The 25,424-nt window shown below is 65.1% G+C and overlaps 2 protein-coding genes and 1 non-coding gene across 7 annotated transcripts; 2 read left to right on the top strand and 1 right to left on the bottom strand.

The window, feature by feature from the left end:
* On the bottom strand, window positions 1–10,365 carry SLC26A1 (solute carrier family 26 member 1). Its single transcript, XM_002688445.6, has 3 exons — window positions 10,211–10,365; window positions 8,701–9,319; window positions 1–8,276 (listed from the first exon to the last, which is right to left on the bottom strand). The coding sequence occupies exons 2-3, from the start codon at window positions 9,289–9,291 to the stop codon at window positions 6,747–6,749; spliced, it is 2,121 nt and encodes a 706-aa protein (XP_002688491.2). The 5' UTR covers window positions 9,292–9,319; window positions 10,211–10,365; the 3' UTR covers window positions 1–6,746.
* On the top strand, window positions 4,896–20,300 carry IDUA (alpha-L-iduronidase). Of its 5 annotated transcripts, none has more exons than XM_010806363.3 (14): window positions 4,896–5,120; window positions 5,830–5,970; window positions 15,755–15,840; window positions 15,995–16,102; window positions 16,377–16,472; window positions 16,572–16,774; window positions 16,914–17,060; window positions 17,139–17,355; window positions 17,598–17,810; window positions 17,901–18,022; window positions 18,101–18,226; window positions 18,309–18,385; window positions 18,750–18,850; window positions 18,972–20,300. In XM_010806363.3, the coding sequence occupies exons 1-14, from the start codon at window positions 4,966–4,968 to the stop codon at window positions 19,076–19,078; spliced, it is 1,899 nt and encodes a 632-aa protein (XP_010804665.1). In that variant the 5' UTR covers window positions 4,896–4,965; the 3' UTR covers window positions 19,079–20,300. The 5 variants fall into 5 exon arrangements, with proteins under 5 accessions (XP_010804665.1, XP_002688492.3, XP_010804667.1 ...); XM_002688446.5 differs by having other exon boundaries at window positions 16,881–17,060; XM_010806365.4 differs by lacking the exon at window positions 18,972–20,300 and having other exon boundaries at window positions 16,881–17,060; window positions 18,309–18,389; window positions 18,750–18,849.
* MIR2449 (microRNA mir-2449) lies at window positions 12,285–12,356 on the top strand. The gene has a single exon (NR_031194.1). It is a non-coding gene; the product is annotated as a microRNA mir-2449 (primary transcript).
* Window positions 20,301–25,424: the final 5,124 nt, after the last annotated feature.

Raw genomic sequence — 25,424 nt, 5'->3', positions numbered from 1 at the left:
CTTTGGGGGCTTATTTGCATATTTATTTTTGGTTGTGCTGTGCTCTGGCTTTCCTGGTTTTGAGGAGCAGGGGACACTCTCTAGCCACAGCTCGTGGCTTCTCACAGCGGGGGATCAGTTGTTGTGGAGTAGGGCTCTAGCAGTTCTGGAGCTCTGGGTTAGGAGTCGCGGCCCACAGGCTTCAGTCGCTCCGAGGCACGCGCGACATCCAGACAAGGGCTCGAACCCGGATCCCTGCACTGGCAGGTGGATCCTTATCCACTGTACCACCAGGGGAGTCCTGTGGCTGCTATTTCACAAGACTTTTCCTTGACGAGTCATTACTGATTGTATCATGTGAACAGTTAAGACTGCTGAAACACCTGGAGAGAACTTTGTCAACTTCTCTCATCTGTAAGCTGGGAAGCCTCAGGGCTGTGTCCTTTCTTGGGTTGTGACTAATCTAAATGCCCCCGCAGACCTGACGGAGCTCCTTACGTTATGTCCTTGTCGTTGGCAGGCAGGGGCCTCGGTATCTTGTGGATGTCAGTATTTCCTGTTAAGTCAGCTGATGTTTAATCCTCTCCCAAAGCTGGTGTGATTCACGCCTTCCTGCTGGGCAGCTGCGATAGGAGGTCCTGGAAGCTGTTTTCTACTCCAGGATGTCTGGCCGTGACTTCCCAAGCAAGTGGCTTCCCCACTGACCCCCAACTGATGTTCCCACAACCAATTTCCCCTTGGCCAGACCCCCAGAGTGCCCCCCAGGACCACTCCAGCCAGAGGACAGTGTGACGGGGCACCCGAGAGAGTGTGGGAACCACCGTGGTCACGTTGTCTTCATTTAGCAAGTTTTAAAAAAATTTTTTTATTGAAGGATAATTGCTTTACAGAATTTTGTTTTCTGTCAAACCTCAGCATGAATCAGCCATAGGTGTACATAGATCCCCTCCCTCTTGAACCTCCCTCCCATTTCCCTCTCCATCCCACCCGCTCTGGGTTGATACAGAGCCCCTGTTTGAGTTTCCTGAGCCATACAGCAAATTCCCATTGGCTGTCTACTTTACATATGGCATTTAGCGAATTTTACAAAGCCTCGTGGGCATGTGGCTGAGGCCCTGTGTGAACCCAGGCTGCTGCGTGGACCTTCCCTGGTGCCTCTGTGCCTCCTTGCCCAGTGCCACGCAGTCCCATTGCTCCGGTGTCACGGTCCAGTCTCGTCCAGCAGGAGCCCCTGTGTGTGTTCAGGCTGTGGGCAGGTCCGCGTTCCCGCCCAGTGACCGAGCCCTGTTCTCAGCATTCTGGAGCCCGAGGCCCCCTCCTCCACCGTCAGAGCCTCAGCACGACATCTCTGTTCGAATATTGTGCCCAGGGTTTGTTTTAATCACGTGGTAAAGTGAGGGAGACACTGCCTCTGGACAAAGAATTTATTATTCACACTGCTTGAGAGAAGGGGCAGCCCGTCCAGAGTAGAGGTTTGGGTCAGGAGGCAGAAGCGAAGAAAGCGTGGCCCAGCGCCTTCGCAGGGGGTTGCAGGAAGGAGAGGCGAGCAGCACAGGACCACGGAGGAAACTCAGGGCTGGGCGGCGTGAATGGCTCAGGCCGGCCTGAGCGCGGGCAGCCCCTGGCTGTCCACTGCCAGCCTGGGGGCGACTGGGGGCACAATGAGGCACCGCATGAGTGCAGGTGAAGGGCCCACTGGGGTGAGGGCTCTGGACCCGTCTGGGAAGGGGGTGCAGTCCTGGGGGGTAGCCTCTCCAGGATCAAGGCCCCAGAGGCCAGAGCACCAAGAACACAGCGAAAGTGAGACAAAGTCGCTCAATGCGGCCGACTCTGCGACCCGTGGGGGTTCTCCAGGCCAGAACCCTGGTTCCCTTCTCCAGGAAAGAACACATGAAATGAGCGAAAATCGTCAATACAGTCAGAGATTGATGGGGGCAGATGAAAGCAAACCGTTCTTAGCTGCTTGAGACAGAGGCCGGGCTCATTTAAGAGGGAAAACAGACTTCTGTTTAAGAGAAAGAAGAAGCGGAAAGGCTGCTGGTGCCGCTTCCAGGGCCCCTGGCCCTCTCGCCAGCCAGAGGCAGGGACAAGAATCCCAGCAGAAAAACGAATGAATAAATAAGTGCAGAAGGCGAAAAGACTGAAAGGAAAAAACCAACCTAAGGGCATCGAGGGGAGAATGCAGCCTAATTCAGCCTGTTCTTTTCCCAGGAAAACTTCAGGTGGAAAAAGCACGCCATGCCGCAGCGGTCCTGCTGCCGGGCCCCACACCCGAAATTCTACAGCGTCAGCGCCGAGGCCTCAGCCGCCAGCAACCAGAATGGTTTCCTCTCCCACCACTGGCTCCACTCCCAGGGACAGCTCCACTACTCCAGGCTGCCCAGGGCAGGCCTGGCCCTGAGCCCAGGGCCAGAGCAGCGCCCTCCTCCAAGCACAGGTGAGGCCTCACCATGGCAACGCCCTCCTCCAAGGACGAGGAGGGACACACAGATCCAGCGTCTTTCAGTCTCTGTTGGGTCTGGGGGCAACGCATTCCCCCCCAGACCTCCCAGCCACCTGGGGGACGACCGGAGTCTCAGTGTGGGCATCCCCGGACTTGCGAAGGGAGCTTCCAGCCACACCACCCCTCCCACCCTGTGACAGGGCTCCACGCAGCCCCGCTGCCCTTGGCCCTCAGCCCTGGTGATGGAACGAATCCAAGCTCAACCCACCAGCAGCGGGCCCCCCCGAGTGGCCTGTTCCCACGCAATCACACTGTCCAAGCATCGCCTAAAACCCCCGCTTAGGAGTGAAGGACTTTAGGACTCTCTGGTCTCACACGAATACACTGAAATCCTGCACGTCTCCAGGCGCACGAAGGCCACACACGGGGTCAGGGAGAGCTGGTTCTTTCGGGCTGACACACACAAGGGTCAGTCTCACAGCCTGGCCCTGAGGGCGCCCAGAGGGCTGAGCTGAGACACAGACGGGCCTCCTCGGGCAGCCTTCTCCAAACTCCAGTCCAGCAAGTGGGCCTCCAGGCGGGTCTCTGTCTCGTTCCAGGCCTGAATCTCCCTTTATTCAAGCACCTTGGCCAACTCACCCCCATGCCAGCTTCTAAAGCTTTCCACTGCCCTTTCCTCTGTTAAAGGGGACGCGTGCTGCTGCTGGGCACTCGAGATGCCCTGCACATGGGATCCTTTAATAATGCTCCTCTGCTCTTGGCCTCCCCGTGTGGGCCTGCCTCTTTTCTCTGGGGTCTGTGTCCTTTGATCTAACCACGCCTGATTGAAACAAGTCCCGAAGACAGAGTTTAGGGCAGTCTTCAGGAGGCTTTCTCTTCTGAAGTCCCCACGGGGCCTCTGTCATGTCAAATCTCCCCCCGACAAGGACATTAGGGCCCAGTCAGATAATCCAGGATCATCTCCTTACTGTAAGACCCTTAACTCAATCGCAGCTGCGAAGTCCCTTCGGGCAGCAGCTCCACTCAGGGCACAGGGCAGCCAGCCACCCGCACACCGCTGTGCCCCTCGAAACTCCTGGCAACTGTGTTTAGGGGCTTCCGTCTCAGGACCTGTCTCAAGCCTCACGAGCGCTCTTGTGTGTGGGGGTCGCTCTCCATCGGGTTTGCGGACGACAGACACTTCTGCCACACGTTCTTCCTTCCCATGAGGATCCCTGACCCCCTGGAAGGACACCAGTTACCATCAAGGAGGGTCGGTGGTGACGAATGTCCTCGGAGCTGGACCCTGGGAAGTGTCTCTTTTGACCTCGTCTCAAAGCACACTTTTTGCTGGGTTTAGACGACCTGGCTGACAGCAATCGACTTTGTTTTCCTTTCCCTTCCTCTGGCTCTGGTAGCTTCTGATGGAAGCTCGGTGCTCTTCTCGCTGTCTGGCTCTTTGAGGTAAGGGGTCCTTTTCTCCTCCAGCTGCGTTAAGGCTCACCCTCTGGCTTTGCCATCTGCACTTCACCTGGACGCTTCTGGGTTCTGCTGTCTTTGTCCTTCTCCGGCTGCGCAGCTCGGGTCCATGCAGTGGCTGGATGGCGTCGGTCACTCTTGGAAAGTGATCAGCTCCTCTATGTCTTCACCCCAGGGGACAGCAGACAAGGGTGGACTCCGGGCGGGCTCTGCTGTCGAAGGAGGTCAATGTGGGGGCCGGAGGCCCCTCCCTGAGCCCCGAGGTGTCTGGTGGAGGAAGTGAAGTGGCACAGAAACTCGCAGTGTGCGTGTGCGATTCGAAGCTGAAACACTTACACTGCTGACCCCACCTCGCCCAACACACAGGCCAGGCTGCCCAGCCGTCCACAGAGATGTCCGCTGCACTTCTCAAAAGCAGCGTAGACCCCGGACCACCCCGGTTGCTTTACAACAGCTCCTCTCTCAGAAAAACCGCAGGTCCCCACGCAGCTCTGGCCAAATTCCTAAGACCCACTAGCCCACCTTCCAAACGGGTCCACATCTGGTCACCTCCCTGCACCGTCCAGTCGTCGCCGTTTCAGCCATGGAGCAGCTACCCGGCCGGAGCGTTAGGCTACTTCCCGGCCAGCGGGAGGACCTTCTGAAGCCTTGACACGACCCCCCAAGCGCTTTCCAAGAGCCGCCCAGTGCCCGCCGCGCGGGAAGGGACGCAGGGGCTCGGTTCCCGCCGCCGGAGGAGAAGGAGGGGCGCACACGGCCGGGAGGGGCTCCAGACGGGGGAGCAGGGCACAGCCCTCGGCCTAGAGACGCGCTCTAGCTTCCAACTGCGGGCGCCCACCGACCGGGACCGGGACTGGGACCGTCCCCACCCGCCCCTCCGGCCGCGCTCCGGCCCCGCCCCGGCCACCACGCCAGCCCCGCAGCTGACCCGCCTGCCGGGGTCCTGCCGAGCTCCCTCCCCGCGCCGGCGGTCACGTGGCGCGCGACCCGGAGGCGGAACCGGACGGCGGGGCGTGGACCTCGGCTCTCGGAGCGCAGAGCGCCGGGGGCGCCTGCGGAGATTGGGGTGCGCCCGCGCCCCCGCCATGCGTCCCCCGCGCCCTTCCGCCGCGCTGCTCGCCGTCCTGGGCGCGCTTTGGGTGGCGGCGCTCGTGGCCGCCGAGGCCCCGCACCTGGTGCGCGTGGACGCGGCCCGCGCGCTGCGGCCCCTACGGCCCTTCTGGAGGAGCACCGGCTTCTGGTGAGCTCCGCGCGGGGACGCCGAGGTCGCGGCGGCCGGGCCAGCCAGCGCCTGCCCGCCGCGCTCTCCTCCCAAATGGCCCGCGGCCTCGCGCCCCGCCCTGGGCCTCCGGGGCCCCTAGTCGCAGCTGGAGCAGGCGCCCCGAGTGAGGGGGGCGGCGGCTCCCTCCTTCCTTTCGGGCCGCCGTCAGGGTGGGGCGCGCCTTTCTGTCTGCTGGCCCTGTGCCAGGCTTCCACAGGTGCCGCAGGTTTGCCAGCTGAGCAGCTGCCCCTGCGGTCAGGGCCTGGGGGCGGGTCCCAGGGATGCCTGGTCACCCTCAGGAGTCTGAAGAGCCTGGTGGCCGCCCGGGACACCCCAGGCTGCAGGAGGGGCTGTGACCTAGGACGGTCTCAAGGGGGCAACCTCAGCGTGTCCCACGACTCCACAGTGGGACCCGTTCCCGTGCCCGGTGCCCCTGGTGGCCTCTGTCAGGCTTGGCGCTGACGGTGGGGATATGGTCTCCCCGGGAGCCCTTGACCCCATAAACCTGAGGCTTCACCCAGTCCTGGCATTAGGGACCGATTTATTATGTCAGGGACAGTAAAATTCACGGGCAGAAAGGCACACCCCACGCCCTCCCTGGGTTTGTGGGTGGGGGGTGTGCGGAGGCTGTTCCCCGAGCCCCTCCCCTGGGGACTGATGGCTCCACTCCCCCTCGCTTTGTGCCCAGCCCCCCACTGCCGCACGGCCAGGCCGACCGCTATGACCTCAGCTGGGATCAGCAGCTCAACCTGGCCTACGTGGGCGCGGTCCCTCACGGAGGCATTGAGCAGGTTCGGACCCACTGGCTGCTGGACCTCATTACGGCCAGGTGGGTGACGGAGGGGCTGGGCCGCTGGGCGGAGTCCGGACGAGACTGACAGGAGGTGGCGTCTGGGCTGGAGGACAGTGCAGCACGGGCCCTGGTGGGCGCACAGGGAGGGGGAGTCCTGCACCCGGGAGCCACTGCCCTCTGCTTCTTGGCAAAGACCCCGTGGGGCGGGACTGCAGGGCCTCCTCCCGGCGGCCCCTGCCTCGGGCACAGCGGGCTTCCTGCTGAAGGGCACCCTGGAGGCACAGCTGGACCCCGCGGCGGCGAGTGGGCACGCTTGCTCTGCTCGGGCTGTGCGGGGTTGCCCGTCAGGCCCAGGCTGCAGTCATGTTGGCCCCATCTGCCTTGGCCCCGCGAGGCCCGGCTGAGGTACACGGTGTGAGAGACACTTGGTATATGCAGTGTGGGGTTTCCTAGACGCAGAGACCCTCACGTCCTGGCCAGAGCTGCAGGCACTCACCGGGGGGTGGGGGCTGGCGGCTCAAGGGACCGATGTCCTTTGGCACCTTGGACGCCAGGTACTGCCTCAGGGTCCTCCAAGTAAGACAGGACGCCAGGGTGAGACTGGCTCCGTGGACCGTGGGCACACAGCACCGTGCCCAGCGTGACACTGGGGCAGCGTCTGTCTCGGGGTGCAGGATGCGTCCTTGTGTGTGCCCAGTGCGGCCCTCCATCCCGTTTGGGGTTCCCCGGCTTCTCTGGGTTGGAGGAACCAGGCGATGGAGGGGGGCCGTGACGGGCGTGGGCGTGGGGGCTGGCCGCGGGCGCTGGCTCCGCTAGAGGATGGAGTTGGAGGCTGCCAGCTCCTGGTGGCGGGCGCGGGCCGCCTGCACGGCACAGTGCACGCTGGGGAACAGCTGCCCGTCCTCGGCCACGTCCCCCTGGTCCTCCCCGAGGAAGCCGCCTCTTCTCAGCGTGTCCGTCACTGAGGGGTTGCAGCAGGCCAGGAGCAGGCTGATGCCCAAGGCCCCATAGTCTCGATGCAGCTCCTGCAGCGTGGCCAGGCCGGCCACGTCCAGGAACAGCAGCGGGGCACAGTCGATGACCACCGCATGGAAGCGGGTCACCGCGGGCACCAGCGAGGCCCCACCACTCCCGGAGCCCGGGTCCCTGCCCCCCACAGGGTCTCCCTCACCGGCCCCCTCCCCAGGGCCCCTCTCTTTCCTCCTGGCGATCGCATAGCCCACGTCCAGCCCCGTGAGGCTGTACAGCGACTGTAGGAAGAAGTCTTTGTTGGCGTAGTAGAGCGGCCCTGTGAAGCGGAACACCTGCACGCCGGGCTCAGGGGCCAGGCCCTCGAATTCTGCCGGGTCCCCGTAGAAGCTGGAGCCCCCAGCGCGGGCGAGCAGGGCAGTGCGTGGGTGGCGGGTGCGGCCAGCCAGGCTGAGCAGCGAGAACAGGACGCCGGCCAGGAGCCCGGCCTCGGTGCTGACCAGCACGCAGGTGGCCGCCGTGGCCACCCAGACCAGCGCGTCGGCAGGGCTGAGCCGCCACAGGCGTGGGACGTCCCGCACCTTGCGCAGGGCCCCACGCAGGCTGACCAAGATGACACAGGCCAGCACGCTCCGCTGCAAGTCCCGGAACAGCGGCGCCAGCACCAGGAGCACCATCAGCACCACAGCGGCACTGACCACGCTGGACAGCTGTGTGTGGCAGCCCGTGGCCGTCTTCACCAGGCTCTTGGCCAGGGCGGCGCTCGTGGCGAAGCAGTGGAAGAAGGCGGGCAGCACGTTGCAGCAGCCCACGGCCAGGAGCTCCTGGTTGGCACGCACAGCGTAGCCGTGGCTGCGGGCGAACATCTCCGCCAGCGAGATGGAGAAAGCGGAGCCCACTAGGGCCAGGGAGGCGGCGTCCAGCGCCACCCGCCACATCAGCCCTGCGTCTGGCACCCGCGGGGCCATGAAGCCAGTGGGGATGTCGCCCGCCACGCTAGAGCCAAAGCGCTCATGGAACTGCCCGAGGTGGGACACGATCGTGGCCACCACGATGACCAGCAGCTCGGCGGGCAGGGGCACCCTCAGGCGGTGCCGGAAGCGGTCCGAGAGCTCCTTGGCGGCCAGCAGCACGGCCAGGCACACGGCGCTGGTGAGCACGTCACACAGGTTGGCCTGCCCGGCGCTGCGCAGCAGGCTCAGCCACGTACTGACCACCAGGCCTGGCCCCTGGTGCCGCGGGACCCGCACGCCCAGCAGGTGCCGGAGCTGGGAGGTCAGGATGGTCACTGAGGCCCCCATGGCGAAGCCATCCAGCAGCGGCTGCGAGAGGTAGGCGGACACGAAGCCCAGCCCGAGGATGCCCATGAGAACCTGTGGACGAGCCGCGGCTGCAGGTGGACAGCCCCACCCCGCCCTCACACTGCCTGTCTCCCTGGGGCCCACGCGAGGCGGCCTGCGCACGTGTGTGCGCACACAGGCCCAGCAGACGCTGGAGCACACGCCGTGGCCGCGGGGCGCAGCAGGGCCTCACGCACGGGGACTCCAGGCGTTGGAAGGCACGCCACTCCCCTCCCAGGAGAGCTGAGGGCAGGGACTGAGGTGACCTTTGGGAAGAGGTAGGTGCCCTGGTCTGGGGAGGCCTCGGGAAGGCAGGTGGGCCCCAGGGTCCCACTTGGGACAGGAAGCCAGGGGGGACTTGGGGCCAGGTGGGGCAGTGGGGCATGCCTGGGCCCTGGGCCACAGCCCACGGCTGCCCGGACAGGCTCCCCATGTGGGCGCAGGTGCAGCCCCTCACCTGGTAAAGCCCAGCCACCAGCGTGAGGGCGGTGGCCACGCGGATGGCATAGCAGTCCCGCGCGCAGTCCTGCAGCCCAAGCACCAGCGCGGCGGCTGAGCCGTTGAGGCTGCTGCGGTTGGCCCCAGGCCCCAGGCCATCCTGGGCGGGGTCGAAGCCAGCCAGCAGGAGTTCGCGGTCCACCACCTGGCCCACCATGAGGCAGAGCAGGCTGAAGATGCCCACGGAGACGTGGCGTGAGGTGCCCATGAGGAAGTAGATGAGGTTTGCGAAGAAGGACGTGTAGAGGCTGTAGATGGGCTGCAGCCCGGCCAGCAGCGAGTAGGCGATGGCCTGTGGCACCAGGATGATGCCGATGACCAGCCCGGACATGACGTCGCCCACCAGCGCTTCCCGGGGCCGGTACTGGCGGAGCCAGTGGACTGCAGGGAACAGGGCTTGCAGCTGCGCCCAGGTGCCCTGCAGGCTGCAGGCGCAGCTCCGCCGCAGCCCAGCCTTCAGGACCTCACCCAGGCCTGGGGGCGGCGGGGGGCGCCATCGGACCAGCACCAGCTGCCCGCCCCACTCCGTGTACTCGGGGGACGCTTCCATCGTGGGGCAGTGGGCCCCCTGGGAGAACCTGCAAAGCGGGCGGAGGTGGGTGTCGCCGTCGGGGTGGCCAAGCTGTCAGGGTCAGGGGGCCTCGTGGGAGCCAGACGCACGGCCGGACCGGGCTCCCGTGCACACACAGCCCCAGCGGCCCGCGCCCACAGCAGAGGCCGCTCCACCCGATATGCGGACACCTGGCCCAGGCCAAGAGGAGGGGCCCTGCAGAGGCCGGAGCCCCGAGTCCACGCTGCAGCAGCGCCTGCCGTGGCCGCTCCTCGGGCAGACCTCCTGCGTGTGTGGTGCGGCTGCGGGGGCAGTGAGGCTACACGCCTGTCGCCTGCCAGGAAGTCCTGGATGGCAGGCCCCCTTTCCCAGCGCGAGTTAACGCAGCTGGGTTCTGGCTCAGACCCCACGGGCACCTTGGGAAGCGTGTGCCAACTGTCCTCACCGTCCAGAGGGCAGCCTGCCGCGCGGGCCCAGCCCGACCTGCCGCCTGCTCAGCGAGCACCGGGGCACTGTTCCCAGCTGTCCTGAGGGCCCTCTGGCCTTCTGCTCTTGATGCCCCCCTCGTGATGGTCTCTGCCCGCTCAGAGCCTGGTCACCCCGGCAGGTGCACGTGGGGCTGGGCCCTGGGGCCTGGGGCGGCCCTGTGTGAGGAGGGTGGGTTCAGGTCCAGCCCTGCATGAGGCGGGCGCTGCCCCTGGGGGCTCTGTTGGGTGAGCACACCACATGGGGTCCCCTGAGCTCAGCCAGAATTCCGGGGTCCAGAGGCGTCGGTTGAGGACTGTTTGAACGCCTGGGAGTCCACAGAGGAAACCTTGGGGTCGGGCCTTGCCACTCTGCAGACGGGGGCGCTGACCTCTGCTGTGGCTAGGTAGTCCAGAGCCCCGCTGTCCTGCAGCGGGCCCTGGGGGACTCTTACCTGAGGGACCCCCTCCCAGGCTCGGCGGGTAGTTCAGGCCTGGCGCGTCTGTCCCGGGGACCCTCTGGCTCAGTCTGCAGGTGGGGCGTGCAGCGGTGGGCTCAGGCTGAGCTGGCCCGCGCTGGCCAGCAGGCAGTGGTCTGTGCTCAGCATCTGACTGCCCAGCTTGCTGGGCTTGCAGTTAAATCATTTACTTCAGAGACTGCTGAGTCACAGGTTTCCCCAAGATGAGCGTTACCTGAGCAGCTAATCCGGGGAGTTCTGTAATCAGAGGCTCAGAGAGTGACAATTGTGTGGGCCTTTCCTAAGCTTCCAGCCTCCCAGGAGCGGGGCTCCAGGTGCGGACAGGGCGGCTGGGGTAGGGGCGGGGGGCAGCCAGCAGGGTGAGCCCTCAGCTCGGGGCGTGGGCAAGGGTGGGGGGTCTGCAGGGAGGACGCGTCTCCCAGCACCATCCCTGGACGTCCCATCTTCCAAGAGGTGGGTCTGGTCCGTGCCGGAGCTGGCTGGGCCCCAGGCAGACACGGCCCGGCTCCTGCCCTGGGTCTGTGTGGAGTGCAGGCCCTCGGACTCCAGGGTTGCCGGTATCGAGATCCGATGACCAGCCGAGCGTGTCCTTCCTGCTGGGGGGGCGGGGGCCTTGGGTCTGCCCTCTGGAGCCCAACCGGCTGGCTCTCAGCCAGGTGCTGACCCTGAGGGCGGGTGTCTGGCCCCACCACACCTCTGTCCGCTCCTCCAGGGTGGTGGCACCTGCCTCTCGAGGCCAGTGGGAAGGTAAACAGTCACTTTAGAGAACTGCCCTCACGTCCCACACACAGTGAACTGGGGGTGCTGCTGCCCTAAAGGTCACTCGGAACGTCAGTTCTCCCACCTTGAAAAGGAACAGGTGGGTGTCTGAGGAGCAACGTGGGGAGAGGAGCCCATCTCCTGGGCCGTGAGTGTCCTCCACCCTGGGCGCCGGGCCAGGGTTGCTATGATGGGGCTGCAAGGCAGAGCTGGCCTGGGCCTGCTGTCCTCCAAGGCCCGGGTGATGGGGGGCGGGCAGAGATCTCTCCAGGTTCCTAACACTCACTCTGGGACCTTCCCCCAGAGCCCCCTGAAAGGTGTGCCCTGTTCTCACATCCACAGCCTGGCTGGGGAAGCCCGGGGCCCCATTTGGGGGCAAAGATGGGGGTGGAACCCCAGGATGGGCAGGGGAACGCCCGAGAGTGGGAGGTCTCCCCACATCTGCAGAAGCGGGCAGTGTGGTCAGCGCCCAGGCCCCACTGCTCAGCTCAACAGAATCCTTGCCCTTGAGGACTCCGCCAGAGCCTGGGCCACCCCAGCGCACCCCCCCCCTCAGTGTGCCCCCTCCCACCCCAGCATGCCCCCCCCCACACTGCCCAGAGTCCTGCCCAGGGCCCACTTGGCCCTAGCAGGGAGCTGTTTGCCCAAGGATGTGGTTTATTTACAGGAGCCACTGGCCAACAAGCAGGCAGGATGAGTCACAGCTGCCCAGGGGCAGATAAGAGTCCTCTCTGGGCTGGAGAGAGTGCAGCCTCCGGGTCACAGCGCTTATCTTCCAACCGCGCTACCAGCAGTGCGGGAACTGCCACGTGGGCAGAGGTGGAACTGGGGGCCTCAGCCTGGGGAAGGGGTGCTTTGCCCACCCTGGTAGTCTCCTTGGGTGGGGGTAAGGCCCAGGCTGTGCATATGGGGGTTCCTGAGTGCGTGGAGTGGCAGTGGTGGGATGTGATGGGCCCGGGAGCTGGTGTGGGGAGGGGAGGGGAGCCTGGAGGCAGGCGGGCGTTCTGGGGACCGACCATGTGCGGAGCACCGTGCTGGGGGCTGGGTGGGTGGAGACGATCCGGGAGGGCTGTCCTCCGGGCTGGCCTGGCTGTCGTGGTGGTGGGGTTGGGCCTTCTACTCCCCCAGCCCCTGCTTCTAAGCAAGTGAGGAGATACAGCTGAGGCTTCGCTCCTGTCCTTGGCGAGACCAGCAGGACCCCCCGGGCCTGAGCCAAGCCCGTCTGCCCCCTGTGCTTTGAGGCCTGTGTTCTTCACTGTGGTCTAAGCAGGAATACAGGCACTGCCTTGGGGCCCGGGGCCTTGCTGGCTGAAGCCCACTGCAGACTTTTCTCCGTGGGCAGGAGACAGCAGGGCCCTGGCGCGTGGCTGGACCACAGAGGGCACGGGGAGGGCCCGTGGGGGGGGGTCGGGGGGTGGACCGCCCTTCGTTTGCCTCCTCCAATCCTGTGCACAGTTGTTTAATACTGGTCCTTAAATCACCGTCTCCATAGCTGAGTTCACGTATTTGGAAAGGAGCTTTGTATCCCCACGGCACGTGAGAAGAGCCAGCCCATCCTCATCTCCAGGGCGCAGCTCGCGGTTCCTCTCCCCACTGCCCAGTCGCACGCAGGCCCGGCCCGTAGGGCGCGCTCCGACCGGCGCTCTCGGCCCCGCCCTGCGCACTCGCCCATGCCGGCCCCGCGCGTCCCACCCGCACCAAGCAGGAGCAGCCCGGGCTCCCGCCGCGTGCATTTCCACACATGGTCTGCCCGTCGCCCCCCTCACGAGTGCGCCCCCCACTCCGCACCGCCCCCCAAGCCGAGCAACCCCGGCCCCACCCTGCGCCCCCGCCTGCCCGTGCATCCCTTCCCGCGCCAGCCGGGGGCGGGGTGGGGGGGCATCCCCACCCGGCGTCCCCACTCTTCCACAAGAGGGGCCTGGGCCCCGCCCGGCGGACGCGAGCACTCACCTGCGCGCCGCCCGCCGGGTCCTCGCGGCGCACGCGCTCGGGCAGAGGGGCGGGGGTGGGCTCGGCGCCGTCCCGCTGGCCGCCTGCGCGATGAATGAAGCTGTTGTGCAGCCGCCGCTGTGCGCCCGCCGCGGCCCGGCCCCCTTGCAGGAGCGGAAGGCGACCCCGCCTGTGCCTCCCACCCAGGATTGGCCCCTGCGGGGCGGCAGGGTGGAGAGGAGCTGGGGCGACTGCGTCGGTGACCCTGGCCCCTGCAGGGGGTCGCTGGGCTGGGCCGCGCACTGCAGCGCTGGCTCAGCCCTCTCGCTGGCTTTGATCGCTCCCATTCCTTCCCCAGTGGGGGCTGAGACGGATGGAGACCTGGGCACCAACAGTGGGGCCCAAGGGCCGCCCCTCCGGGATTCTGGGCCCGGGATCCCCCAATGTTGGGTCTTCTGGTCCCCGAGGAGCAAGTGTCCCGACCCCCAGGGCATTTCCGGAGGCCGACGCCGGACGGGTCAGCGGACTCTCAGGTCCGCTCGGAGTGACGGGCTGGCATCGGCCCTGCGGCTGGGGCTCCCCTAGCGGCACCCTGCTGGCCCGGGATCAGAACGCGGGAACAGCATTTACCCGAGGCCTGCCTCGCTCGCGGGATCCGCAGAGAGAGCCTGGCACCCGCTCCTCAGAGTCACCCACCCCCACCTGCGGGACTTTGGAACCTGCCCCCTGCCGCGCATTTAATTTTTACCCTATTGCTTAAGGTTTTTTCCGTTTGCTGCTGCTTGTGACCTTTGGAGGGGGGAGGGGGCGGATCACCGCTGAGCACGTGCCGTGGGTCTGGCCCCCCGGAGGCGGGAAGACCGAGCCTGAGCCAGAGGCACCTGGGTGCGTGGTGGCTTGGCCTTGACTTTGTGTAGAGAAGAGTGGGGGGCCGGAGGCCCGGGAGGGAGGTGCTGACTTGCCCAAGCGCTCGCTCTCCGTCCGGGGCTCAGCGCTGGTCAGCCCAGACCGGTGTGAGACAGAACAGAGCAGGGCAGGGCAGGATTTCCCCGGACTTCACCCTCGGCCCGCCGCCGCGCGCGGGAGGGAGCCGCTGGGGGCGCAGCTGCACCTCCCGCTACGATCTGGACCGGCGGGCCTCAGACCCTCTCTGCTCCGCCCGCCCTGCACGCCTCGGCGTGACCAGCGGGCACCGGCTCCCTTTGCCAGCCCCCGAGCCGGGTTCCCCTCGGATGCTCACCGCCGCGCCACACCAGCATGGCCAAGGCCCATCTTACTCAGCTTCCCCCTTCCTGCCCCTGCCTGCTGCAGCCGCCCCCCACCCAGGTCCTCAAGCAAAACCCCGGTGGCTGGACTCCCGTCCTAGCTCGCCCTCAGTCAGAGTGTGCTGCCCCTCCTCCTCCTAAATCCATCCGCTCGGCTCCCTCGCGTTACCTCCACACCACCACCCAGAACTGTGGTTTTGGGGTGATTATGTCAGTGTGGGTTCAAAAATGGTAACAAATGTCCCACTCTGGGAGTTGATTATGGGGGCGGGGGCTTTGCCTGTAGGGTGGCAAGGGTAAATGGGAAAGTCTCTACTTCCCTCTCATTTTGCTGTGAATCCAAAGTGCGCTAAAAAAATTAAGCCTCAAAAACATATGAAGGAAAAAAAGGGGCTCACATTGCTTCTCAGAGTAGGAAGAGGCAGGGGTGCTGTCCACAGTGCCTCTCAGAGGGGGGAGGATGCGGGGGTACTGTCCATGGTGCCTGGAAGAGTGGGGAGGGGGCAGGTATACTATCCAGGGTGCCTGGCAGAGGGGGATGGGGCTGGGGTGCTGTGGCCAGGTTGTCTCTCAGAATGGGGAAAGGGCAGGGGTGCTGTGTCCACAGTACCTCTCCAAGTAGAAGCAGGCAGGGGACCTGTCCATGGTACCTCTCAGAGTGGGAGGGCATGGGGTACTGTGTCCACAGTACCTCTCACAGTGGGAGGGGGTGGGGGTACCGTGTCCATAGTACCTCTCACAGTGGGAGGAGTGGGATACTGTGTTCACAGTACCTCACAGTGGGAGGGTTCAGGGGTGCTGTGTCCACAGTACTTCTCAGTGGGAGGGGGTGGTGGTACTGTGTCCACAGTACTTCTCAGTGGGAGGGGGTGGTGGTACTGTGTCCACAGTACCTCTCACAGTGGGAGGGGTGGGGTACTGTGTCCACAGTACCTCTCAGTGGGAGGGTGCAGGGGTGCTTTGTCCACAGTACCTCCCACAGTGGGAGGGGTGGGGTACTGTGTCCACAGTACCTCTCACAGTGGGAGGGATGGGGTACTGTGTCCACAGTACGTCTCACAGTTGGGGGGGTGCTGTGTCCACAGTATCGCTCAGAGCGGGAGGGCGCAGGGGTGCTGTGTCCACAGTATCTCACAGTAGGGGGGTGCAGGGGTCCTGTGGAGCCAGATCCAGGCCCCTGGCCCCAGGAGGTGCAGGATCTGGTGGTGCAGTGTCCTGCCAGGCCCACCACACAGCCTCCCCCTTCGCTGTGAGCTGTCTTGCTCTCCCCGCCTCCATCCTGTGGCACCTTTTCCAAAAGACATGCCTGCTCCCTCCTACTCTGAGCCCCAGGCTGTTCTGAGTTCCTGAAGGCTTGAGGGTGGGCTTCCAGTACAGACACACCCGTGCATACTAGGCTGTGAGTGACCACTAGGCTCACACGGTTACCTTCTCAGAGGAGAAAGGCCAGCTGCGTCTGGAGCCTAGTCCTGCAGGGCGCCCTGCTGGTTCCCGAGCTGCTTGAGTGTGGCCGAGGTCTCAGCCCCCGGCCCACCTCCCCACCCTGACACTGAGCATCATTCCACAGGGGGCTGGTCGGGCAGGGCCTGCGCTACAACTTCACCCACCTGGATCGGTACCTGGACCTTCTCAGGGAGAACCAGCTCGTCCCAGGTAAGCTGCCACATCGCCCTGGTGCCACTGGCCTCCCCATCTCTCCTTGGCCGGGTTCTTCTGGGTCCTCCTGGCTGCCCACTTGGGGCTGCCTCTGTGCCCGCCTGGCTGCACCAGGCAGGTGAGCGGTGGGACGCCACCCTCGTTGCTGCAGGCTTCGAGCTGATGGGCAGCCCCTCTGGACGCTTCACCAACTTTGAGGACAAGCAGCAGGTGTTCGAGTGGAGGAACCTGGTCTCTCTCCTCGCCAGGAGATACATCGGTGGGCAGGGCGCATGCCCTGCGGGGACGGGGCGGGCACTCCTGGGCAGGCTGCCCTCCGTCCCACCCCCTCACCTGGTTTTCTCATGAAGTCACCAAGCCAAGGCCTCCTGATGGGCGAGGGACAGGGCAGGGGGGTCCAGCTCCCGGGAACCCAGACCATCCCATCACATCCAAACCTCCCAGCCATGGTTGCCCCTCCCTGGAGGGCTCCATGAGCTGGTGACACCGCCCCAGAGGAGGGGCCCTCTTGCCACAGCGAGGACCCTCTACAGGTAGGTATGGCCTCGAGCATGTTTCCAAGTGGAATTTTGAGACGTGGAACGAGCCAGACCACCACGACTTTGACAACGTGTCCATGACCTTGCAAGGTGGGTGAGCCGGCCTCTTGGGGTCCTGCGGATCTGCGAGGGGGTTGGCAGCGGGCCCCTCTGGCCCCGCGGTATGGACTCTGTGTCCTTCCCAACCAGGCTTCTTGAACTACTACGACGCCTGCTCCGAGGGTCTGAGAGCAGCCAGCCCGGCTCTGCGCCTGGGCGGCCCTGGAGACGCCTTCCACGCGCCGCCCCGCTCGCCGCTCTGCTGGGGCCTCCTGGGGCACTGTAACAACGGCAGCAACTTCTTTACCGGGGAGGTGGGCGTGCGGCTGGACTACATCGCTCTGCACAAGAAGGTAGGCTGGGGACCCCGCCCTTCCGCCACCCCCCCCCACCGCCGCCCCGCGCCCCGCCGGAGGCCCCTCGGCGGCCCTCCCGAGGTGCTCAAGCGGCCGCTCGCAGGGCGCGGGCAGCTCCATCTTCATCCTAGAGCAGGAGGCGGCGGTCGTACAGCAGATACAGCGGCTCTTCCCCAAGTTCGCTGACACCCCCATTTACAACGACGAGGCCGACCCGCTGGTGGGTTGGTCCCTGCCGCAGCCCTGGAGGGCCGACGTGACCTACGCGGCCATGGTCGTGAAGGTGGGCCCGCCCCCGGGAGCCCCGGGTGGGAGGGGCGGGCGCCCCACCGGCGCGGTCCCAGACGCCCGACGTCCGCAGGTCGTCGCGCAGCACCAGAACCTGCTGCTGGCGAACGCCAGCTCGGCCGTCCGCTATGCGCTCCTGAGCAACGACAACGCCTTCCTGAGCTACCACCCGCACCAGTTCTCCCAGCGCACGCTCACCGCGCGCTTCCAGGTCAACGACACGCGGCCGCCGCACGTGCAGCTGCTGCGCAAGCCGGTGCTCACCGCCATGGCGCTGCTGGCCCTGCTGGGTGAGCGGCGGGCCGCTCTCTCTAGGCCAGGAGTAGCCTGTGCAAAGGCCCGAGGGCCGACGGACCCTGCTGCGGAGCGGGGAGCTCTTCTCTCGCCCCTCCGCGCCCTGTTCCTAGCTCACGGGGCCAAGGAGGTTGTGGCGTGGCCGGGGACCTCCCGCGGAGGGCGAACGGTGGGAAGCCCGGCCCGGGAGGGCAGAGCGGCCAAGACCCCCGTGTTGACCGCCCCCGCGTGCCTGCAGACGGCGAGCAGCTCTGGGCCGAGGTGTCGCGGGGCGGCACGGTGCTGGACAGCAACCACACGGTGGGCGTCCTGGCCAGCGTTCACCGCCCCACTGGCCCGGCCGACGCCTGGCGCGCCACGGTGCTGGTCTACGGAAGCGATGACACCCGCGCCCACGCCAACCGCACGGTCCCCTTGATTCTCAGCCTGCAGGGGGTGCCCCCGGGCCCCGGTGAGTAGGGGTCGCGGGGAGGAGACCCCGGCCCTGGGGCGGGCGGGGCCTGGAGGAGGCGAGGCGCGGCCCCAGCATCTGGCTCCGCAGAGGTCGTCTTCGTCGAGCTTTACGTGGACAACTGGCTCTGCAACCCCTACGGCGAGTGGCGGCGCCTGGGCATGCCGGTCTTCCCCTCTGCAGCGCAGTTCCGGCGCATGCGCGCGGCCGAGGTCCGCGGGGAGGGGGCGGGGCGGGGCCGGGGCGCCTCCTGAGGTCCCAGGGTCCCGAGCGTCCGACTCTGTCCCCAGGACCCTGCGGCCGTGAAACCGCGCTCCTTCCCCAGCAGCGGCCGCCTGACGCTGCGCCCTCCGCTCGCTCTGCCCTCGCTGCTGCTGGTGCACGTGTGCGCGCGCCCCGAGGAGCCGCCGGGCCAGGCAAGCGGCCGCTCCCCTCCACCCGACCCCGCCGCACGCCCCGGGCGCCCCGCTCCGCCAACCCTGTGCTTCGCTCCCCCAGGTGACTCGGCTCCGTGCTCTGCCCCTGACCCGCGGGCAGCTGCTTTTGGTCTGGTCGGATGAGCGTGTGGGTTCCAAGTGCGTGAGTGCGGTCACCGCCCCTACCTCTGCCCTCCACCCCGCCTCAGCCCCCAAGTCCTCCCCGCTGCAGGGCCCCAGCGCCCCTCGGACTGCTCCCGGCAGGATACGCCCCTGTCCCCCACACTCACCTGCCTCCACTGTTGGCACCAAGGCCCATGGCTCTGCGCCTGTCTGATGTCGTAGGGTAGGGGCGCCTTCAGGGGACCTGCCTGGGACACTTGTGTTCCAGCTCTCTGCTCCCAGCCAGGGTGGCCGTCGTCACTGCAGGGAGAGTGTTCAGAGCCTGGGAGGGGGAGGGAAGGGCTCTGGGCCTGCCCTTTCTGCAGCCCCCTGGACCCCAGCCCTGGTCTGACCTCCCCAGGTGCCTGTGGACCTACGAGATCCAGTTCTGCCCGGAGGGTGGGGTGTTCGCTCCCATCAGCAGGAAGCCTTCGACTTTTAACCTGTTCGTGTTCAGCCCAGGTGTGCCCACCACCTCAGCACAATCCCTGGGGGGAGTGGGGTGGTCCAGGGCCTTTTGACACCTGGAGTTTGGGGGGATAAGGGGTTCAGGCTACAGACAGGCATGTACCTCTGTCCGCAGACACAGCTGTGGTCTCTGGCTCCTATCGGGTTTGTGCTGTGGACTACTGGGCCCGGCCAGGCCCCTTCTCCAGCCCCGTGCGGTACCTGGAGGCCCCTGCCTCTTGAGGGCCTCTGCTGCCCAGCGACTGGGCCTGTGCTGACCGTGAGCCTGGGCGGCCAGGAGCCAGGCTGGGCCCAACTGCCAACAGCCTGCCAGCCAGTCCTCCCTTCTGTTGGTCTCCTCCCACCCCTCACTCACCCCTTAAAGTGCTTTACGACTCACAGTCTCGGGGACAGCCTTCACGGTGGGCACTGGGGACGCGCGGCCTGGCTGGAGCACGGCCATTCCCGCCGGCCCACCCGAGGCCTCTGCCCACCCGTGGGAGCAGGACTCCGCTCGGCTGGGATGCAGACAAGTGTTGAGTTGGAGTGCCCGCCCTGCCTGTCTGGGGTCTCCGCTGTCACCACTGGCTGTAGTGAGCCCACCGTGTCCCCTGGAGGGCGGGACCTGAGGCTCTGCCGGAGGGGGTGGCCTGGGGCAGACAGAGCCCAGAAGAGTCACTCTTCCTGAGGCCCAGCCAGACTGCCCCCTGGACCCGCCGGCGGGGCTTTCCAGGCTGCCTGGGCCAGACTGTCCAGCGGAGAGAGGCTGACAGCGTCCACTCCACGGCCATCTGGGCTGCTTATCTGGCCCCAAGAGGAAACAGATGGCATGTCCAGACGAGGACACCCTAGGGGCCGTGGACGGACGTGTGGGCAGAGGGCAGGGAAGCCACAGGGGTGGTGCAGAACCCTGGGGCTCCTCCCCACCTCACCTGCATCCCAGGACAGATGGAGCCCGCAGGGCAAGGTGTGGAGAGGCCCCCGGTGAGGAGAGGAGCGCCCCCAGCAGAAGTGGGCCCGACCCCTGCCCCCGCCATCTGCTGCCCTCCCAGAGCCGCCTCGGCTCGGGGGGCGGGGGGCAGTGCAGGCCTGGCTGAGCAGATGGAAGGCAAGGTCTGGTCGTCCCCCGACCCGCCCTGAACCTGCTGCCCCGTCCACACGAAGCACACGGGTATCCGGGCCCACCAGTTGCCTTATCCTGGGCAAGGGTTTTGGTTTGGCCATTCTCCATGTGAACCCCAAGATCAGCGCCCATCCCCCTGCCTCAGGGCTTGGTGCCCAGGGCCCCACTGTTACCAGTCGCCTTTTTAAAGGCCCCCACTCCAAACAGCACTCACATTCCAAGGTCCTGGGGGTAAGGATGTCAGTGTTTGAACTGGGGGAGGCAGTTTACCTGCAGCAAGCCCTGACCCTGTTCTCTGTGGTGGGAACACCTCACCCCAGCATTAAAGCAGCCTCTTCTCCACTTGCTGGCTCGGTGGCCTGAGCACCCCAACCGTCAGGGGCCATCTCAGCTCTCAGCATCCTGGGAGGGGTACCGGGCTCCCGGGTTCCTTTCTCAGACACCGTGCGCCCCACCTAGCCTCCAGGGAGCAGAGATCACCCCCTGCCCGTCCTTCTAGGCCCAGAGCAATGGCCCAGGCTCCTCCTCAGTCTCCCGGCAGGAGCCCTCTGCTGCCTGGCTGCCGGGAAGAGGGCACCTCCTTCGGAGACAGTTGTGGCTCCGCAGCCATCAGTGGGGATTTGCCCCTGGCCCCTGGGTCTCATTGGGACGGTCAAGCCCTGGCTGTCTCCTGGGGCAAGTCACCATCTCCACTTGGACCGTGGCTGGGGTGCCATCAAACAGCCCCAAGCTGCGGGTATGTCCTTGCCCTCTGACCATGTTTTGGTCCTTGCTGGTTTGGGGTTGGGCTGGGAGCCAGGCTGGGAGTTCTGGAAGGCCACGTCCTGGGCCCCTGCACAGTCTTCATCATCCTTGCTGCCATGGCCGTCGCGCATGTGTGCCGTGGAACGGCCCGCGACGGCAAGAGGCTGCCCTGTCTGGCGGCAGGGGTCCCTCCCTGGACCCGTGCGGCCTTCCTGCAGGACGCAGAGCCCTCTCTGCCCCCCTCCCCAGGCGTTTGTCCCCAGGTGTCTCGTCTTCGTCATCCTGAGTCTGGCCCGCTGGGCGTGGCCTGCTGGAGCCAGACTTGCGCCTCGGTCCTGCTGCTGGTGGGCGTGCCCTCGGACCACCCTCCAGGGCCGCTGGAGGCTCCCAGAGCGGGCCCATGTGGCGGGGAGCCTCCGGGTCACACTTCCTGCTTCCAGATACACGGGGCCCAGGCTCTGGACGCATGCTGCAGGCACTGGCTTCTCACTGGCCTTGGGGTCGTGCTCCTCTGTAAATGCGGCTGGAACCGCCCCAGAGCGGCTTCTCGAGAACAGAGTCGGTCCTGACCGATGAGGAGGCAGCTGTGTTCCGGGATGCTGGGTCCTGGATGAGAGCACTTGCGGGGGGTCAGCCTCAGATGCTCCTGCCAGCAGGGCCCTTGCGGGCCGTCCACCCACAGGCGGGACCTGTGTCGTCCCTGGCCAGCAGGCTTGTGGGCCAGGGGACGGGTCAGAACGGCACGTGTACATGCAGTATCTGCTGCACCCCACCCCGAGCCCCAGCAAGTGCTGGGCTCCCAGAAGTGGTCCTAGAGCAGGAGAGCACCCCCACTTACACAGGACACCCTGGCACGGCCAGTACCCCACATTCAGGGACACCGCAACACTGACAGTACCCCACCTTCACGGACACCCCAACCCTTCCAGTACTCCACCTTCAAGGACACCCCAACACTGCCAGTACTCCACCTTCAGGGACACCCCAACACTGCCAGTACCCCACCTTCACGGACACCCCAACACTGCCAGTACACCACCTTCAAGGACACCCCAACACTGCCAGTACCCCACCTTCACGGACACCCCAACACTGCCAGTACCCCACCTTCACGGACACCCCAACACTGCCAGTACCCCACCTTCAGGGACACCCCAACACTGCCAGCACCCCACCTTCACAGACACCCCAGCACTGCCAGCACCCCTGCCTCTACAGGATGCCCCAACACTGCCAGTACCCCACCTCCACAGGACACCCCAACACTGCCAGTACTCCACCTTCAAGGACACCCCAACACTGCCAGTACCTCCACCTTCAAGGACACCCCAACCCTTCCAGTACCCCACCTTCACGGACACCCCAACACTGCCAGTACCTCCACCTTCAAGGACACCCCAACCCTTCCAGTACCCCACCTTCATGGACACCCCAACACTGCCAGTACCCCGCCTTCACGGACACCCCAACCCTTCCAGTACCCCGCCTCCACAGGACACCCCAACACTGCCAGTACCCCACCTTCAGGACACCCCAACACTGCCAGTACCTCCACCTTCAAGGACACCCCAACACTGCCAGTACCTCCACCTTCAAGGACACCCCAACACTGCCAGTACCTCCACCTTCACGGACACCCCAACACTGCCAGTACCCCACCTTCAGGACACCCCAACACTGCCAGCACCCCCGCCTCTACAGGACACCCCAACACTGCCAGTACTCCACCTTCAAGGACATCCCAACACTGCCAGTACTCCACCTTCAAGGACACCCCAACACTCCCAGTACCCCACCTTACGGACACCCCAACACTCCCAGTACCCTGCCTCCACAGGACACCCCAACACTGCCAGTACCCCACCTTCAAGGACACCCCGGCACGGCCAGCCCTCGGACTGCAGACTCCCCTGGAGTCACCCGGACTCTCACGGGGCTCACTTACCTCCACCTCCCTCGGGAGGACCGGCCTCCAGGGTGCGTATCATCGCTCCGCCGCCCTGATGGGCATAATGCCATTGAGATCCCTGGACTGAATGAATGAAGACATCGGGAGAGGTGGTGCCAGCAGGTAAGCTCTGATGGTGAGTTACCATGCTGGCCACCTGAGGGCTTTGCTGGTCTCGTCCACGAGGGCTGAGAAGCAAGCACTTGCCAGTCAGCTGCATATCAGTGCCACGGGCTGTGAGTTAGTCCAGTAAAGGTGCATGTCCAGGTGTCAGCTGATGGGTGTTGCCACGGGTTACACTGTGATCATGGGTTACCCACACCTGTCTGGCAAGTGACACGGGGACCAGAGGAGTCCCTCAGTCACATGTCCTCAGTTTCTAATGTGGCACCTAATCACTGTTCCCAACGTGGCTGGCAGGCCTGGGGGCTTCCACGGTACACCCCCTCCTCCAGCCAGGGGGCCATGGGGGAACTGCCGCTGGCTGAGTATGGACACCCCAGCCTATGTTCTGGGGAGACAGGGATGCCCAAGGGAAGGGCTGCACCCCATGGGCTCAGAGATTCAGGCCAGAGCCCCGTCTGACCGGCACCGGCGGTTTTCAGGAATGTGGCTTTGCCTCTAGTCAGAGCCGTCGTCCGGGAGCCCCCAGGATGTCTGAGGGTTCCCCTCCGTTGGACGGTCCCTGGGTGCCTCGGGTGCCCCTCCCACAGCTGGGGGCGCAGGCTCCTGACTGCACGGGCACCCAGCCTTCCCTCCATAGAGGCTCTGGGTCCCAGACGCAGTTTCAGAGCCCCACCCACAGACCTACAGCCTCCTGCTGCCTGTGCCTTAAGCAGCACCTCAGAAGGTGCCCGTGTGTCTCTTTGCTCAGGGCTCTGCATGTAATCGGCCTTCTCACCTTTGCCAAGGGCCCCAGGAGCCCACGGCCTCACACGCTCACATGTGTGAGTCACCTGGGGGCTTGGCAAAGGTGGTCTGACTCTGGTCTGTCTGGGATGGGGTCCCAGACTGCATTTCCAACCACCCTGGGTGCTCTTCGTCCTGGGGAGCAGGAGACCCCAGAGGGTCCCCTGCAGAGGTGGGCACTACCCCCCCAGGCAGGAAAGAGGAAGAATGGGCTGCCCACGGACCTGTGACCTCGGACCCCAGCCTTAGGCACCTTCCTGGTGTGCCACCAGACACCCAGGGGTGACCTGGGCCCAGCACAGGAAGGGGGGCAGTGGGCCCCCTGCGAGCAGGGGTCGGGGCCCTTCTTGGGGCCTCTGGGGATGAGGGGCTGTAGGGGAGGCAGCCTGGTGCCCTCGCCCATGACCCTGAGAGGGCCCCGGGCTGTGTGGGCAGCGGGGTGCATAGATGAGGTCCAGCCCTTTGCTGTGATGGGACCTCCCCAGAATGAGAGTCCTGAGCGCAGCGGCTGGGGTTCATGTGCCTACCTCCGCCTACACATTACCGTGCAGGAGACCAGCTGTCTTCTGGGCACTGGGGCAGAATCCCCCTGCAGCCTCCTGGTCAAGGGGCCCCACCTGGGTCGGCACAGGATGCTGGGAGCAGCCCCTCCTTGCCCAAGGTAAAGTGAGTGGCGGGCACCCCTGCTGCAAGAAGAGGCCATGGATGCCAGCATTGACTCAGCCCTCGCCCCCAGACTGCCACATGGCAGGCTAGTGATGGTGGCCGGCCAGGCTTCCCCACCAGGGAGGCTGCTCCACCCAACAGAGCTGGCAGGACGGGCTGGCATGACCAGTGTCCTGCTCTGACTTTGGGGGTTCGGAGGTGCCCATCTGCAGGAGTGGGGCCCAATCTTGGCAGGGGCGCTGGTCAGCCCGGCTGGCGGGACTCGCTTGGCCTGCAGTCCTGCCCAGCAGCCACATCCAGCAACTCCAGTCCCGTCCTATAACCACCCGCTGTGAAGCAGGCCTGGGTCATGTCCACACCCCGTGAGCTCCTGTGGGGCAGCTCACCCTCTGGGCGGACCTTAGGTCAAAGCTTCAACCAGGGGCCACCCTTCCAAGCTCGCCCACGCCTACGGTGTCCGTCTGAGTCACCAGCAACACACTGGTGTCCCCCAGGATGGAGGGTCCCTCCCACGAGGGTCTCAGTAGAGAAGGTGAAGCCAAAAAGAGGTCTTTGGAGCCTTTCAAAGTCTAGCTGATGTCACCCCATTTGGGTGTGATGCTCACTCCGCAGTTGCAGTCAGAGGGGCCACGCGTGTTGACTCCTGTGGCCTCGGCCACTCCCCAGGGCCCTCCATGGAGGGCTCTAGTCTGTCCAGCAGGTCAACCTGTTTGTTTTTTTTTTAATACCTTTATTATGGTAAAGTTGACACTATTTAAAGCATATGATTTGATAACTTTTGACCTATGTCCTTGACACTATGACCACAATCTGGACACTGGATGTTTCCCTCACCCCCAGGGGTCATCTCAGGCCCCCTCCCAGCACCCACACAGGCAGCCCCAACATCTGCCTCGATCACTGTGGACCCCTGCCTCTTTCTAGAATGTGGTACAGACGCCACTGCATGGTACCCACATCTTTCCCACCAGCATGACTGCCTTGAGACTCACCTGCGTTGTGTCGACAGATGGTTCATGTTTTTATTGCTGTGTCTCTCCTCGTAGGGACCTGGAATGGTTGGCCCTGTGGCCTGTTGATGGACATTTGGGTGGTTCCCAGTCTGGGGGTATTACCAATAAAGCTGCTGTGAACATTTGCATGCAAATATTTGAGTGGACACGTATTAATACGTCCTTTCCTGTTGGGTAAATACCTAT

The sequence above is a fragment of the Bos taurus genome, chromosome 6 (genome assembly GCF_002263795.3).
Source record: "Bos taurus isolate L1 Dominette 01449 registration number 42190680 breed Hereford chromosome 6, ARS-UCD2.0, whole genome shotgun sequence".
In the NCBI taxonomy this organism is placed as follows: Eukaryota; Metazoa; Chordata; class Mammalia; order Artiodactyla; family Bovidae; genus Bos; species Bos taurus.
The sequence above is the reverse complement of the archived record's forward strand: the minus strand, read 5'-3'. Positions and strand labels throughout refer to the sequence as shown.

Bases quoted from the DNA above. Each gene is read 5' to 3' on its own strand.
- IDUA (XM_002688446.5), top strand. From the start codon at position 4,966: ATGCGTCCCCCGCGCCCTTCCGCCGCGCTGCTCGCCGTCCTGGGCGCG. The intron at 17,061-17,138 runs GTGGGCCCGCCC...CGACGTCCGCAG, and splicing joins ACGCGGCCATGGTCGTGAAG to GTCGTCGCGCAGCACCAGAA. The intron at 18,386-18,749 runs GTGCGTGAGTGC...TGACCTCCCCAG, and splicing joins GATGAGCGTGTGGGTTCCAA to GTGCCTGTGGACCTACGAGA.
- SLC26A1 (XM_002688445.6), bottom strand. From the start codon at position 9,291: ATGGAAGCGTCCCCCGAGTACACGGAGTGGGGCGGGCAGCTGGTGCTG. The intron at 8,277-8,700 runs GTGAGGGGCTGC...GCTCGTCCACAG, and splicing joins TGGTGGCTGGGCTTTACCAG to GTTCTCATGGGCATCCTCGG.